Source organism: Carcharhinus amblyrhynchos, chromosome 1, assembly GCF_965287045.1.
Source record: "Carcharhinus amblyrhynchos chromosome 1, sCarAmb.v2.hapA, whole genome shotgun sequence".
Classification (NCBI taxonomy): Eukaryota; Metazoa; Chordata; class Chondrichthyes; order Carcharhiniformes; family Carcharhinidae; genus Carcharhinus; species Carcharhinus amblyrhynchos.
In genome coordinates this window covers 109,227,595-109,245,368 of record NC_137324.1, presented here as the reverse complement: position 1 = coordinate 109,245,368, position 17,774 = coordinate 109,227,595, and the positions used below count along the sequence as shown (strand labels likewise).

Sequence of the window (17,774 nt, the reverse complement as noted above, 5' to 3'; positions counted from 1 at the left end):
GCCCATTTGAGTCTATCTTGCTGTGTAGAACAATCCTATCATCCCCATTCCACCCTCTATTCCTGCAATCCTGCAGGTTTATTTCTCTCAATTCTCTCATTTCTAGAAGTATTCTGGTAGATTTCCCCTGCATCCTTTCAAGCATCTTTACATCTATCCTATTGTGTGATGCCAGAACTGGGTGCATTAGTCCAGCTGAGGCCTAACCAGAGCTTTATAAAGGATCAGCATAATTTCCCTACTTTTGTATTCAGTGCCTAAACTTATAAGCTCAAGATCCTATATGCTTTGTTAACCACTCGCAGTATGTCCTACCATCTTCAGGCACAGAATTCCCTATGCCCATCTGCTTTTACACACTCTAGAACTGTGCCACTCAATGGGCCGGATAACCAGTTCTGCTCCTACATTTGATAGTCTATATTACATCTCCCTATTCCTTCTGCCGAAATGTATCTCTTTGTGCTTTTCTGTATGAAATTTCATCTGCCACTTGTCTACCCATTCTGCTGACCTGTCATGTCCCATTGTAGTCCATTGGTATTATCCTCAAAGTTTGGCACACCAGCAAGTTCTGTATCATTGGCAAATTTTGAGGTTTTATTCTGTATTCCAACATGCAAGTCATTTTTATATTGCAACAAAAAAGCTGTGGTCCTTTTGACCCTTGGAAAACACAACTGTCTGCTTTCCCCAGTCTGAAAAATAACAGTTTATCACAATTCGCTCTTTCCTGTCATAAAGCTAATTCTTTAATCGAAGCTGACACTGACTTTTCAATTCCATAAACCTCAGTTTTATTAGCCTGTCTTCTGTATGGTACTTTGTCAAACATTTTGTTAAAATCAATGGCAACAACTTGCACTACTTTCCATTCGTCAGTCTCCTCTGCTATTTCATCAAAACTTAGCTTAGATCAGTGGAGCATTTTCAGATGTTTACAAACCCATGCTGATTCTCCTGACTTCACGACCTTGACCCCACCATCCCCCCCAACACACACACACACACACACACACACACACACACACACACACACACACACACACAGTCTCTCTCACTCCCCACCCCTTAAATTGCCTGGTGGTCTTCCCTGATTACTAAATATTGGATGAAAGTAGGCCATTCAGCCCCTTGAGCTGTTCCACCATTCAGTGACGTGTTTCTAAATCCTTACCCACCACTGGTATTAATGTTTATTTATTAGCCACAAGTAAACTTGCATTAACACTAATGAAGTTACTGTGAAAGTCCTGTAGTCGCCACACTCTGGTGTCTGTTTGGATTGAGGGAGAATTTAACATGGCCAATGCACCTAACCAGCACGTCTTTCGGAAACTGACTACCCTCTAGTAAATGATCCAAAACCCTTCCTTTAGTAAGGGTTTTGCATTTGCTGCTCTCCTATCATCTGGCTATTCCCGGTTTAAGACAGATTGGAAGATTATGGCAAACCCTTGCCCTACCTCCAGCGCCACTTCCTTTAGCAATCTTGAATGCAAGGCATCCAGATTAGGTGGCTTATCTCCTTTAAACCTGCCCAGCCTTTCTACCACATCTTGCCTACCAATTTTCATTCCATCCATTTCTCCTACCATGTCTGCTTCTACCAATGTTTTGTCAGCATCCTTTTCCCCATTAATCTGTTTAGCCACAGTACAGGTGGTAACTTACCAATTCACTAAGTTGTCAAGCATTGCGGTGATACTGTAACGTCGCAGAGAAGGTGGTGAATTCGATTGCAATTGGAGAGAATTATTTGAACGCAAGTTTTGACTGTCCTTTGTCCTTGCTCTTTCCTGAGGCACTGCCAATTATTTGATTAATAGCGCAAAATGCTTTACCTTGGCTAAGGAAAATGCACAGTGTTTTGTATTGAAATGTGGACAAGACACTTTGTCTTCCGACTTTTTTCTCCCTGCCTAATTATGATGTGCATTGCTGGTTAGTAAGGGTGCATTCCACTGCCCTCCCCGCACCCCCATTCTCTGCCTGTCCCAGTTGGACAGGTTTTGCTGGGTGTACTGTTCCACAGGCATTAAGAGGCTCCGCTAGATTACCAAAGTTGCCTATTTTTCTGTACAAGCTGGGACAGTGAATGAAAGACTTTTAGGTCAAAGGGCAGAATCGCACAGGAATCCAATAAATACTCTTTCAACATCCCAAGGAGTGATAATCCTGGCTCTCTTTTTCTGCACCATAATCACCTGCCTGATTTTTATCATCATTCATTAGATATTACATTATATAATGCAGTTGCCATCCATTGTAATGTAATAACTATTTTAATATGATTTAGGAACTATAAGTTCTTGCGTTTTTAAACACAAGTATCCAGAATGCCACATCCCTCACTGCCGCACTACATTTTGGGTCCAAAAAACAGTGTTATCTGTCAGCAGCGTGTGGTGGGATTTAGGAAACATATCCCATGAAGCTCCAGCATTTGAGTCTGAGTGTGCTTACTTCAAACTGCCGGGAACCACAAGACAAAACACCAACAGGATTGTCGAGGTTAAAATGACTGTGTAGTTATTTTAATTTATCAGTACATTTGTGGAAGAACATTTTTTGAACAGTTCTGTCCTGTCTAACGTGACTTTTGGAAGGAAAGTCTGGCTCAACTCCAGAGAGATGACCCCGTCATTTGGATGTTGGCAATTTTAAGGGGGAGGGCAGTAAAATATAAATACTAATCATGATTCTAATTGCTGGGGGATATTATACAGCAAATTATAGTTTCATAATCGATTCAAATCATTAAAAAATTTAAGCTTCTTTAAAGAAAACTAATTGATATGATCATCAACACTCCTGTGGAACCTGGGCTTTAAAATTGGATTTCTTGATCACACCGTGCTATACGGTGAAATGTAGAAATGAAAGCAGTGGTTCTCTCCTTAACACCCCCTCTCTCCCAAAGAATTATTGGGCAGAAACGTTTTGTTCTGTGCAAGTGGGTTGACGAGCAAGGAGGCCCTGCCCCCAAACCGCCTGCCCCTGACCTGGCGATGATTTAACTGGGGAGGGCGAGGCCTCACTGCCTGCTCCGCCCTCCCACCAGTCGAGACCGTTAAGTGACCAATTAATGGCTATTCTGCTCTTGCAGTTTTCGCTGTCCAGTTTTGGTGATGTGACTCTGGATTTATGTGGAGATATTTATGATACTGCAACTGGCACGGGGAGTGTAAAAAGAGAAAGAGGAGAAGCAGAATGGTGTAATTTTCCATTCTCGGAGAGACATTCCACCCTGATCATGTGCTCCAAAATCTCGCTCTGTAACGGAGAGATGATCAAATTCACCCAAGCTCTCAGGTTCCAGGCTTGCAATTTGCTGGGAGGTTGTCACATGTTAAACCATTCAAACTGCTAGGCTGCTCGCAAGCGCTACATTGAAGATCTTTGAGGTTTTATACTTGCGTAACTATCGAGGGGAGGAAAAATATATTCTATAATTTTGTTTCAATTTTGAAAATTGACAGATGATCAGGAAATTAATTTATTGTTTGTTCCAAAATTATTTATTTCAGGTTGATGTGGAAGCAAGTGGGAGCAAAAAGCAACGGCTGGATAAAGAAAACAAGTTGTCCTCTTCAAGCCATAAGGAATCCAGTCATAAGCGGTGTGTATCCGATATCTCCATTTCTAAAATTAGCGAGAGAGAGATTCCGTGCAACACACGAGTTCTCATCGGACACCTGTCAAACTCGGTATTGCTGACTCACAAGCCAGCGCTGAAAGTGCTTCTTCCTACATTGCATGCTTTGAATATATTTAGCACACAAACTTGATGAACTGCAATCCCATTCTGTGTGGATTGTAGAAAGAAACTCAGTGCTTGAGATATGAACAAACTTTACGTTTCTTAAATTGGGTATCCTTCGATAGAATTCTAATAGTGGATAACACTAGTTTCAGACTTTGCACAAAAAGAGCTGGTGTCCCAGGATACATATTAAAGTACATCTGAGGTAGAATTATTTTACAAGTTCTGCAAGTATATTTTAACATCTGTCATGAAGGCAGCTACTAAGTTGTGAAGAAACACTCCTATTGAATATAAGCAAAAACATTGTCAATTTAAATATCTTTCACAGCCCTACAGCCAATACATTTTTTAAATTGAAATCTGGTGAATCAGTAAGACATCAAAGTTCTCTTTTGCATTGTGTATGACGGGGAGATTCCAATAGAAGGTTCTCTGTCTGCTTTTCTCTTATTCTTTCCATTTCAAGTTTGAGCGAGGATGTTCTATACTACTATAATGCTGATAGAGGGGTGCTTGCTGCTTGGAGTCTATTATCAAAACATACTGTCTTTTATTCATAGTCCTTCAATTGCTATCCTGTTGCTGTTGGAAAAAGTGACTGAATTCTGAAGTATGCACTATTCACGTGATAATGAAACATCTAAGAATGTATGTGCCAAGAAGCTAGCTCTGTTTTGCTGAGTAGAAGGTAACAAAAAAAATTCTGTTAATTCTTCCTCTTAGAATTTCCAAGTCTTCCTCTGAGAAGGAAAATCCATTTCTACTGCCACTTCCATCTCCTGTACAGAAACCAGCAAAGGTAGCCCACAAACGGCACAACAGTGGGAGTAGTACTTCTAGCCAAGTCTCCACCATGAGTGCTAATGATACGAAGGATTACAGCAGCAAGAATAATTCTTCATCCAGACAGTTATCTTCCAAGCACAAAAGGACAATGGATAGACAGTCAAGCCACTTAAAAAGCAAGGTAAAAATGCCATCTCTGCTTTATTTGTCAATTCAAGGATGAGGATATTGTTCAAATGATATCTTAAATATTTAATGTGTTTTATTGAACATTTATTGTTTGTGTAATTGGTTTAATTGGCTGATTTAGCTCCTACAAGCTTTTCTAGTAAGCACCCCCATGTTGCCTGCTCATTGATGCTGAATTCAGACTTGGCCTAATTAACTCCCCTCCAGAGCTTATCCCAGCATTGATCCGGTTTCAGACACGAGCTAAATGCCAGAGAAAGGGTGGCAATAACTGACTTCAACATCAAGGTAGTATTTAACTAAACTTCAGCAAAACTGCTGCCAGTGTGAGAACTCTCAGTCGCTGCAATGGTATGTGACAAGAGGATAGTTCTGATTTTCAGAAACCAATCATCATAGTCCCTGGACATTGCTGCAGGAATTCCTTGGGAAGTATTTTGGGCCTAATTACCTTCAGCTGCTTATTCAGTCAATGTCCCTACCTCTGCCACAACCTCAGGAATGGCTTTACTCCACTTTCACAACTATCTTCAGCCAGTATTACCAAGTGGATGATCCAGCTCGGTCTCCTCCGAAGGTCGCCAGCATCAGCCAATTTGATTCACTCCATGTGATGTCAAGAAACAGCTGAAGGCTCTGACTGTTGAAAAGGCTATGAGCTTCAACAACATTTTGGCAATAGTCCTGAAGACTTGTGCTCTAGAACTTGCTCGTAGCCAAGCTCTTCCAGTACAATGACATCACTAGGATATATCTGACAATGTGGAAAATTGCCCAGGTATGTCCTACACACAAGAAACAGGATGAATCCAACCCGAACAGTTACCGTCTACTCTCAATCATCAGCAGAGTAATGGAAGGTGTCATCAACAGTGCTATCAAGTGGTACTTACCCAGCAATTACCTACTCACAGGCACTCAGTTTGGGCTTTGTCAGGGTCTTTCAGCCCCTGACCTCATTACAGTCTTAGTTCAAACATAGACAAAAGGGCTGAGTGCCAGTGAGAGTAACAGCCCTTGACATCAAGGCAGCATTAACACTGACCAGATATGACATCAAAGCAGGAGTCAACGGGAATCAGGGATAAGCCTTCTGCTGGTTGGAGTCATAACTGGCACAAAGTAAGATGGTTGTCGGAGGCCAATCATTTCATCGCTAGGACAATACTGCAGGAGTTCCTTGGGGGCTGCCCTGGGCCCAACCATCTTCAGTTGCTTCATCAATGACCTTCTGTCCATCCTAAAGTCAGAAGTGGGGATATTCAGAGCTGATTGTAACTCCTCAGATACTGAAGCAGCTCATGTCCAAGTGCAGCAAGACCTGGACAATATCCAAGCTTGGATTGACAAGTGGCAAGTAGCATTCACACCAAACAAGTGCCAGGCAATGACCATCTGCAACAAGAAAGGATGTAACCAACACCCCTTGACATTCAATGGCATTATTATCACTGAATTCCCCCATTATCAACATCCTGGGGATTACCATTGACCAGAAACTGAACTGGACTACCCACATAAATACTGTGGCTACTAGAGCAAGTCAAAGGCTAAGAATCCTATGATGAGTAACTCGCCTCCAAAGTGAAGAAGCTCAATACCAATTAGAACAAAGCAGTCTGCTTGATTGCTACCCCTTTCACAAACATTTAATCCTTCCACCATTAATGAAGAGTGGAAACCTTGTACACCATCTACAAGGTGCACTGCTGAAGATCATCAAGCTTCTTTAGGCAGCACCTCCCAAAGCCATGACCACCACCATCTAGAAGGATAGAGCAGCAGATACCTGGGAAAACCACTACCTTGAAGTTCCCCTCCAAGTCACTCAGCACCCTGACTTGAAACTATATTATTGTTCCTTCACCGTCACAAATCATGGAACTCTGTCACTAACAACAGTGTGGGAGTACCCACGCTTCGGTTCAAGAAGTCAGCTCAGCACTTCCTTCTGATGGGCAATAAATGCTGGCTTAGTCAACATCCCACAAAAAATGAATTCCTGTCTCCCCCCCCATAACCTTTTGATGCCTTTGTCCTACAATCTTACCTAACACAGCCTTGAATAAATTTAAGGACTCAGCTTCCACTACCTTCTGGGGAAGAGAATTCCATACACTAATGGCCATCGGCGAAAAGAATTCTCCTCTCTGCCGTCAAAAAGAAAGACCTCTCATTCTTAAACAATGTTCCTGGGCTCCAGCTTCCTCCACAAGAAGTAATGTCCTCCTGGTATCCACCCCCTCTAGTCCCCTGAAAATCTTTATTTCAATAAAATCACCACGCATTCTACTAAGCCCCAATGGACATAGGCCCATTCTGTTCAATCTTTCTTCCTGAGATAAGCCCTTCATCCCAGAAATGAGTTGAGTGAACCTTCTCTGAACTACTTCTAAAGCAGTTAAACCTTACTTCAAATAAGGAAACCAAAATTATACACAGTACTCCAAATATGGCCTCACCAATGACCTGTACAGCGGCAGTAAAACCTCCCTACTTTTAGATTCAATTTCCTTTGCAATAAGCATCAGCATCCTACTTATTTTCCTATTCACTTGCTGCACCAACATACTGGCAATATGATTCATATACAGGGCACTCTGCTACTGAGTTCTGCAATGACTATTTAAATGGTGTACTGCCTTCCTGCTTACCAGAGTGAACACATTCATATTTTCCCATGTTATATTCCCCTCTGCTAAATTTGTGCCCACTTGCTTAATCTATCTATATCCCTACCTTCTCTTGGCAACTTACTTTTCCAATCTATCTTGATGTCATTGGCAAATTTAGCAGTTCTACATTTGGTCCCTTCATCCAAGTCATTGATATAGTTTGTACTGGTTGAGGACCCAGCACTGATGTGACATTTCACTAGTTGCAGCTTGGCCAATCCAAAGTAGACCCATGTATGCTACTGTCTGCTTTCTATTAGCTAACCAACCCTATATCCATGCTAGTAAGTTACTCCCTATACTCTGTGCTCTTGTGCAGTAACTTTTGACATGACACCTTACCAAATGCCTTTTGGAAGTCCAAATACAACATATCTACTGGTCTCCCCTTCTCCACCTTGGATGTTATTTCATCAAAAGACTCTGTAATAGATTTGCTAAACATGACTTCCCTTTCTCAAAGCTATGTTGGCTACGCCGGGTCACATTGTGATTTTCTTAGTACCCTGCTAGAACCTCCTTCATAATAGAATCTAGCACTTCTGGTAAGACAGATTAGATCAACTACTTATAATTGTGATTTTCTGCTTTCTGACTTTCTTAAATGTTTTGCATTAGCTACTTCACAATTTTCCATAATCTAAGGAATTTTGGAAGATTATAGCCAATGCATCTGCTCTCTGTTCCACAGCTGCTTTTAAGATCCTGGGGACTGGTCAGTTTATAGGTCTAATAGTTTCACAGCACCTTTTCCCTGGTGATGGTGACTGTTTTAAGTTTATCCCTCCCTTTCACCACTTGATGTTCTATTATCTTTGGGGAGTTTTCTAAGTCCCTCTACCATGAAGGCAAACACAAAATATCTGTTCAGTGCCTCTACCATTTCTTTTCCATTATCAATTCCCCAGGCTCACAATCTAGAGGACAAACAGCAGTTTTAGTTGCAAAGTTCCTAATCAAATAATTGTAGAAATTCTTTCTGTTTTTATATTGTATAGCTAGCTTTCTCTTGTACTTTGCTTTCTGCCTCTTAAGATTCAAAGAATGACTAGAAAAGAAAATAAATTCTGTCCAATCCTCCTACCACCAATCATTGTAGATTTGTAGCATCTCTCTTAACTTTCCTTATTTAGCCACAGATAATGCAGCCTTCTTTAAGAGCCATCCTCTTTAACTGGAAGCAACCTTCACTGAGAGTTATCAAATATCTCCATAACGGTTTGCCCCAGCAACTCTCTGTCATAGCCATAGAGTCATAATGCACAGAGAGGCCCTTTGACCCATCAAGTCGGCACCAACCTTTTAACCTTGTTTACCTTAGCCAGCTCTGCTATCATACCCTTGTAGTTGCCTTTATTTAGGCTTAAGACACTAGTCATGGACTCACACTTTTCACTTTCAAGTTGAATGTGAAATTCAATTGTGTTGTGTCGCTGTCTCTTACAAGCTCCTTTATCATGAGATTATTGATTAGTCCTGTTTTATTGCACATTACCAGGGTTAGGATATCTTGCACTCTGGTTGGTTCTGGGACACACTGCTCTTTGAAACTGCCCTAAAAACTTCTATGAACTCATTTTCCAGGCTACCTGTACCTGTACCTGGTACAGATAGATATTCCCAATTTATCTGCATGTAGATTAAAGTCACCCATACATGCCTCATTCATTATTTCCTATATGTTCTGTGCAGCTACTGTGAGGAGGTCTATCAATTACTCATAAGTGACCACTTAGCTTTACTATTTCCAACCCCTTCCCAAGCAATTCTTCATGCTGAATTTTCAACTAAGCTTATCTCCCAGCATTGAAATAATGCCACTTATTCCACATCAATACCACTCTGACATGGGCTACAAGAGCAGAGTAGTGGCTAGGTACTGTGTGAAGAGTGACTCACCTCCTGACCTTTCAAAGCCTCAGTACCATGCACAAGGTTCAAGACAGGCATGTGATGGAATATATGCACTTTGCCTGGATGACTGCAGTTACAACAGCATTCCAGAAACCCAACACCATCCAGGGCAGAACAGTTCACTTAAATCAGCCTCTGAATTTAGTATCTAGTGTACATCACTGTGGTCGGAATGATCTGAAGGATGAGCTGCAGCAATTTGCTGACTTGCATTTCCCATTATAGGTGCTGGTGGGTTGGCTGTCTTCGCCAGCATTTTCTATTGTTGTTTCAGATTTGTAATTTTTATTTGTCCTGAATTGTTGAGATATGATTGAAGAATTCTTGGATCAATGTCTGGACAATTTACGCAAGATTTCCTTTAATTATGTATAAAATGAACACCATTTTTATCAATGACTGAGGACTCCGATTATCAAAATCGTTGGTAATTGAATAATGCTACAGCAATAATTGGAAATGTATGGCAACATTTTAGCAGGAGGAGCTTTATTTCTTTTCTGCAGTTTCTCCTTCCTGTCTGAAAGGAAAGTGATCCCTGGTTAAGATGTGGTTCAGGGTTTTTGATTGAGTTTCTGCAGCCTTGACCAAGTGGTTTTTCTTATGAAAGTATTGCAGCTCTCCTTGCCAACCACACAAGCATGCACTTTTCAGCAGTGGTCAATAGATAGCAGTTGATTTGAAAAGGTGGCTTCCTCCTTCCCTGAGATGCACTGCCGTCACTGAGATCCACTAATTCAGCACAAACATGGGACGGATGGACAGGATCTTCTTGTTCTTTGTGGCTCCATGCCATGTCTTATGGTATACTTGCCTATGCGGAAAAGCCGAAACCTGATAGAATTTAAACCTGATGGATGTTTTTTTGTACTGTTGTGATTTTTAAAGGATTCAAATTAACATCTGTAAAACTTTCTTATCCACAGGTGTCTTACCAAGGTACTGCCAGTAATTCCACTCCGGAGCAATCCTTCCCAAATGGAAATTCCAAACCCACACGGCCTCTACTCAAGTTTGATGACAAGTAATTTATTTCGATTTTGTTTGTTCTTTTCCATCGCACCAAAATATGCTGCAAAATATAACCAAGAGTGACCACAACTTCGTACTGACCCCTAGTCCTTTTCTCTTCAGGCAGTATCCAGTAGAGCACCACTTGCGAGAAGCCAAAAAAGTAAAGCACAAGGCCGATGTCATGGTAAGTTACTCATGGTGATATCAGCACTGTGGAGAAAGAAAGCATTCACTTTGCTGTATTAGGCTTTGGTTGACAGTTTCTTCCTTGATTAGCTAACAAATTTGGCAAGGGTTGAGAAGGAGGCCTGAGTCTTAATAGCATACAAGGAAATGCCATTCGGCCCATCAAGTTCATACTTTAGAGAGACCATGTAAATCTATGTTAGCGTGGATGGAAAGTTGCACAGTTAGTTCACCAGGATGTTACTGGCGATAAGATTGTTACAAAAAGAAACTTCAGTTAGATTTTTAAATTAGAGCTTTAAAATTACATAACCTATGGAGAACTTTAAGCTAATAAGAAGCTATGATATAGTAATGAAGTGTTTCATTGAGATATTTATGGAATTAATTCAAAGAAAGCTTGAAAAAAAATTAATGAGGAATTAAACTCCAAACTGCTTTTGAAGCAGAGTTTGTAATTCCTTTTCAAAAGGCACTCGTCACTTTAAAAAGGCTATTAAGACAAATGAGGAATATTCTTGATAATGGGATTAAACTAGCTGGAAGGGAAAAGCAGCGCAGGACCAATGGACAGGATTGCCTGTTTCTGTGCCATGATATTCTATGATTCTCTGGGCTCTGCTTCACTTGTGAAAGAAGCAATTGCACCAACTATTACTGCCACTCACTCCTTCGGCCAACAAGATCCCGAGATGATTCAGAGAAGCATGAATGTAAGAAGGATGGCATACAAAGAGGAGGCTAGTGAGCTGACCAAAAACTTGGTCAATGAGGGGTCTTAAAGGAGCTGGTGAAGTTTTAAGATCGACAGTGTGGGGAATCTCAGGATGGATTTAAACAACAGGGTGAGAATTCAAACATAAAATGCAGGTAACGGAGCGTCACGTTGGCATAGTGGTTAGCACTGCTGCCTCTCAGCGCCAGGGACCCAGGTTCAATTCCAGCCTCAGGTCACTGTCTATATGGAGTTTGCACGTTCTCCCCATGTCTGCATGGTTTCTTCCAGATGCTCTGGTTTCCTCCCACAGCCCAAAGATGTGCGGGTTAGGTTGATTTGACAATGCTAAAATTGACCGTAGTGTCAGGGGGATTAGCAGGGTAAATATGTGGGGTTACAGGGGATAAGGTCTGGGTGGGATTGTGGTTGGTGCAGACACGATGGGCCAAATGGCCTCCTTCTCCACTGTAGGGATTCTATGTAACAAAGCTATGGCTGACCTCAAATTTATGGTCTACGAGGGGTTGGGCTAGGAGGTCTTCGGAGACGCTGAGACTTGGATGATTTGAGCAGTAGGTGAGTTGAGGTGGGCAAGGAAGTATGCAGTGTTTGAGATGAAGCTAGGCAGTCTGTGACGAAAGAATACGGAATTGGTAGCTCTACTTGTGGACGGACAGGGCAGTAAGTTTACAAACAGCTGATTTAGCTTGTCACCCTGGCCAGAAAGAGAGCTGGAGTTGATGATGAGTGCACAGGAGTTGTTGGATTGCCAAGGAATTCTGCTTTGGGAACAATTGTCTTTTTTCCCTGGCATTAAAGAAGAAATTTTTGATATAGTTATGTGCAATCTGGTGCTGTTTTATTATCATATTATGATAAAAAAGAAATATACATTTAAATCAGGCTTGTATACCACCTGTGAGAACCCAATTTTAAATAGCTGAAAATGAATTTTAAAAACTATACTAGCTTTATTTAGTCACTTCCTTAGTGAATTGATTCTCACATAATTTAAGTAAAATTTAATCTATTGGTTCCCTCTCTTAAAAAGGAGGCTTTAGTTTAGGAGCCTAAGAAGTGGAACTCACCACGTCAAATAATCTAATGTAGAACATGACCAGTTTTGTGGGTGAGACTGGCTTATGGCACAATGTTTTAAACTTGGTGGGGGAGAAAAACTAATGGAAACTCAATTTGTGCTGAACATTACTTCATTAGAACAAAGAAAATTACAGCACAGAAACAGGCCTCGGGCTCTCCAAGCCTGCACCTACCATCCTGCCTGTGTCAACTAAAACCCCCTATCCTTCTGGGTACTATATCCCTCCGTTCCCATCTATTCATGTGTTTATTCAGATGCCCCTTAAAAGTTACTGTCGTAGCTGCTTTCACTACTCCCCCTGGCAGTGAGTTCCAGTCACCCACCACCTCTGTGTATAAAAAAAACTGCCTCGTACATCTCCTTTAAACCTTGCCCCTCGCACCTTAAACCTGTGCCCCCTAGTAATTGACTCTTCCACCCTGGGAAAAAGCTTCTGACTATCCACTCTGTCCATGCCTCTCATAATCTTGTAGACTTCTAGCAGATCCCCCCTTCAGCCTCCTTTGTTAATTCCTCAGTCTTTTGTGCCAATGAGAACAGGTAACTTGCAGTGGAAAAATGAGCAAAAACTAGTGGAAACCCCAGATTGCAGTGTATTTAAAGTAAAATTTATTTATTAGTCACAAGTAAAGCGTACATTGACACTGCAATGAAGTTACTGTGAAATTCCCCTAGTCGTCACACTTCAGTGCTCATTTGGGTCAATGCACCGAACCAGCACTGTGGGAGGAAACAGGAGCACCCAGAGGGAACCCACACAGACATGTGGAGAATGTGCAAACTCCACACAGACAGTGACCCAAGCTGGGAATCGAATCCAGGTCCCTGGCACTTTGGTTAGCACTGCTGCCTCATTGTGCCACCGTGCTGCCTCTAGGCTTTTAAGAAAAGTAAGACTTCTATTAAGTTGAAGGAATTTGCAGCTTGTCCATATCTGGATATCAGGTGAGCTGTTTTACACACAGGTAGTAAAAGAATTGAGAGCAGTCATGGAGAGCGAGGGCTAAATGGGGAAGCTGATCTCGTGCCTGTGGATATCATCACTGCAGGGTAGCTAGTAATCATCATTTTCTAAGAAAAAGAATATCTTTATTGCTGAATTTAGTTTGGCCAAACAAGGATTAAACAGCTTTGATAATGTGTGCAATTGTCTTATAAGAGGTTCAGATTTGCCCTTTTATCATCAAAACTTCCATCTGCTTTATTGACGGTGGGCTTGTTTCTGCATCTTTGGCAGTGTTGGTGCCGAAGTGTGACGACTAGGGGAATTTCACAGTAACTTCATTGCAGTGTCAATGTAAGCTTTACTTGTGACTAATAAATAAATTTTACTTTAAATACACTGCAATCTGGGGTTTCCACTAGTTTTTGCTCATAAAGCCAAATGGAGAATTAATTTGTGACTTTTCTTTTACATTTTCCAGTGAAGAGATAAAACCTCTAGAAATTGAAGATTTAGTTTGCTGGAAGTTTTGTTTTAAGGAGAATGTCTTTTTGTCACATTTTCTAAATGATTATAAGCATTTATTCACCTTAATGGTTTGTGTTATTTCTGATGTTCTGTTGTTTGTGCTTTACAATACAAGATGAGTAAAAGATACAATTTGAGGCTTATGGTACTTATTTAAGCTAGAATTGTTTGAAAACTGAATTGTACTTTACTGAGGAATTTTCCACTTATTCTTTCACAGAATGTGGGTATTGCTGGCAAGATCAACATTTGTTGCCCATCCTTAATTGCCCTCAAGAAGGTAGTGGTGCACTACCACTTTGACCACTGTAATCCATGTGTAGGTGCACCCATGGATCCCTTGCCTTTTTTTTAAAGCTACTTTGTACCACTGAGTGGCTTACAATGATACCTCAGAGGGGTCAAGCGTCAACCTCATTGCTGTGGGTCCAGAATCACATGTAGGCCAGGCTGGGTTAGAACAGCCAGTTCCCTTCCTTGAAGAGCTTCAGTGAACCAGATGGGTTTTTACGACAATCTAATGGATTCAGTGTCTCTATTACTGAGGCCCGCTCTTAATTCCAGATTTATTGATAATTGAATTTAAATTTTACCATTAGCCATGGTGGGATTATTGATGTGCGTCTGTGAGCAGTACCAAGCTATTCCATCATGGACAAGAGCAGCAGAGCAGAGATCTGTTCAATCTTGCCCTTGATCCAGTGACCCTGCAAGTGTCTACTCTAGCCCAGGGGTCCTGAGGTACATCATAGTGTTCAACTGCTATGAGAGAATCTTAGCTGCATACACCAGAGATTCAACTGATGTTTTTTATTTTAAATATAAATTTTGAGATAAGTGAATCAAAGGAATGACCACCTTTTTAACATTCAGCCTATTTCTTCCCCACAATTTAGTTAGACAAAATTGGGAAAGCTTTCAATTACTTGGATGCTGCACTGTCATTTGTGGAAAGTGGAATAGCCATGGAAAGTGAGGCACAGCCACCAAAGTCTGCTTATACCATGTTTTCTGAAACTGTGGATTTAATCAAGTAAGTGTCCTTGTGTCTTGACCTGGCTAACAAACTAACCCCTTTCTTCAGACATTGTTGCTTTCTAAGCACATTAAGATCATCAATGTCCTATTGTCAATTTTCCATTTTCAACTATTGTTCTGTTAAAAATATTTAAGTGTAAATTTCATTTTCTAACTTCTTTGCAGGTACATTATGAAACTAAAAAACTTCACCGACTCATCAGCAACTACTGTAGAAAAAATATTTGTAGTATTATGGTAGGTAACAGCTTGCACTTAATGTTGAGTCTTTTTAATCTAAGAAAATATGCAAAAACAAAGGTACCCAAACAAAGTTACATTGGGGTAACAGTTATGTTTAGTAACGAAAAGGCCTGGTTAAATTGCTAGGTTTTGTGTTAAGGTCCTTGATGATGCCTGCGTCAATATGGAAATGAGACAGCTGGAGGCGGCAGCAGGAGAGGTACTACAAAAGTGGGAAAGGCAGATGCTTGTGACAGAAACCGGTTTGAGAGGCAGGGAAGGGCAAAGCCAGGGAGGGAATTGCAGAGGAAGACAAGGATCAGTAGGTACAGAGAACAGGAGATGGGGAGCAATGGATGTAGGTGCAGAGTTTTAGGCAAATTGCAACTTGGGAAGAGTGAAACTTAAAGGATCAGTAAGGAAAGTAAGTAATTGGGACTAGAAGTTACGGTGTGAATAATAGACTCAATAGGAAAAGAGGTTGAGGAAGGCAATGGTGGAAATATGATGGCTCAGATGTGGGATTTGAAACTCATCTCAGAATCAAGCAGAATATTGAGAATGCACGTTGTTGGCCCCAGCATGAGGGAGCTGTACTAGTCAGAAGTGTGATGGAGCATTCTCCCCTTGCTTAGATGAGTACAACCTCATCAACACTCAAAAACAGTGATGGACAACCTAGCCTGGTGAGGGGACCACATGAGTGACTGCCTTTCGTCTCAGTGGGCCGCAAGATTGAAATCAGGCATGTTTGCTAACCATGAATCCATGAATAAAATTAAATACACTTAATACAACGGATATTTCATAAACTATAGCAAATGCTTAATTGTTCATATATTAATAGAATGGTCATCAACTTCAAATGGTAAAAAGAAAATAAATATTTGCACTTAATTGGATGCAGAGAGAGTGCGCAGCTCTCAATCAATGTTGTGTGCAAGCAGCACACATTGTACTTCACTGACTCTTGCTTTACATGTGTACTTTGTCAGTCATACTAATAGGAAAAAGGTCATGTGGATAGAAACTTGTGGAATGTGGCAACTCTGCATGGGAGCAACAATCAACAAAATGTCGCATGGGCCACACTCAGAACTCTGGCTGGCACACACACGCCCCCCCCCCCCCCCCCCCAGGTCTACAGGTTGCCCACGAATACTCAAGGTTGTTACCATCCAGGATAAAACAACCTGCTTAATTGGCACCCCATCCACCATCTTAAATATTCACCATCTCCACCCCTGGCACATGGTGTCAGCAGTGTGTTTTGTTTATGGGACGCAGCATTTTACCAAGGCTGCTTCGACAGCACCTTCCAAACTTCAACCTTGGCCACCTAGAAGGATTAAGATAGCAGACACATGGGCACACCATCAGCACAAATTCAGCTCTGGGTCATACATAGTCTTGACTTGGAACTATAGCACTATTCTTTCACTGTTGCTGGAATTCCAGACTGCAACAGTTCAAGAATGCAGCTTACCACCACCGCAAGAGAAATTAATGATGGGGCCAACAATCGCTAGCCTTGGTAGCGGCACTCATGTCACATGAATGAATTTAACAAAACGGGATGGTGCAGGAAAGTGGAGTGGAAATAGATCAGCCATGAACGTGTTGAATGGCAGAACAAACTTGAAAAAGCCATATGACCTATTCTAGTAACTATTACATTCATATGTACTGACCAACTATCTTAAATGCTGCAGCAATTAAGGAGAGATACTGCACTGCAAACGTAGATAGTGTTATTTGTCTTGGATCTGTCATGCAGTTTTTGTTTGTTTGTCCATTAGAATTTCTTTAAAATTGTCTTTGAAGTTGATTATTTGAAATTGAAATGCAATTGCTGTCATGTGGTCCAGTTTTGCTTCCGTTTGTAGCTACTGGTATGTTGAGAATTGCTTTGTGTAATTTTGTTTTTTTTTAATTTGTAATTAATAGTATTCGTTGCCAGTCTCTGCTCTTCATGGCAATGTTCCGATTTAAGAAGGATACTGCTTTGAAATACTCAAGGACTTTAACCGAACATTTCAAGGTAAGTAGTGTGTGTGATTATCTGAGAGGATTTGTTAGCCACCTACATTGCTGTCTTGTCATATCCATGTTTGTTTTCAGGTACATTAGTTAAGCCCTTACTCTATTATGAATGTTGATTAAAAATTCAATCTTTCCACTACCAAGCTTTCCAAGAGCACTAATTGATATGAAGACATAGAGATGAGAAAAGTAACATTACCAAACGCTGTGCGGTGTTAGCCAATTTTACCCAATGCAGCAGTTTAGGAAAGAGAGAGATCACTGATAGAATCATAGAACCCCTACAGTACAGAAGGAGGCCATTCGACCCTTCGAACCTGCACTGACAACAATCCCACCCAGGCCCAATCACCGTAGCCCCATGCATATACCCTGCTAATCCCCCTGGTGCTAGTGGACAATTTCTTATGGCCAATCCACCTAACTTGCACATCTTTGGACAGTGTGAGGAGACCAGAGCACCTGGAGGAAGCCCATACAGACATGGAGAGAACGTGCAAACTCCACACATTCAGTAATCCAAGCCGGGAATTGAACCCAGGTCCCCGATGTTGTGAGGCAACACTGTGCCACCTTGCCACCCTTTATAGTCCCAAGTATTATCTGCTGACTACTCCCCAGAAATGCACATTTACCCTTGCAATGGA

At 41.3% G+C, this 17,774-nt stretch overlaps 1 protein-coding gene across 2 annotated transcripts in view; it reads left to right on the top strand.

Annotated features, from left to right (window-relative positions):
• aff1 (AF4/FMR2 family, member 1) overlaps window positions 1-17,774 on the top strand; it is a 131,954-nt gene that overhangs the window by 110,482 nt on the left and 3,698 nt on the right. For both annotated transcript variants that reach the window (XM_080190922.1, XM_080190913.1), the window contains exons 12-18: window positions 3,531-3,622; window positions 4,493-4,736; window positions 10,260-10,357; window positions 10,468-10,531; window positions 14,721-14,857; window positions 15,028-15,099; window positions 17,032-17,125. In XM_080190922.1, the coding sequence (XP_080047048.1) occupies window positions 3,531-3,622; window positions 4,493-4,736; window positions 10,260-10,357; window positions 10,468-10,531; window positions 14,721-14,857; window positions 15,028-15,099; window positions 17,032-17,125 (801 nt within the window). The remainder of the gene's footprint in view (window positions 1-3,530; window positions 3,623-4,492; window positions 4,737-10,259; window positions 10,358-10,467; window positions 10,532-14,720; window positions 14,858-15,027; window positions 15,100-17,031; window positions 17,126-17,774) is intronic.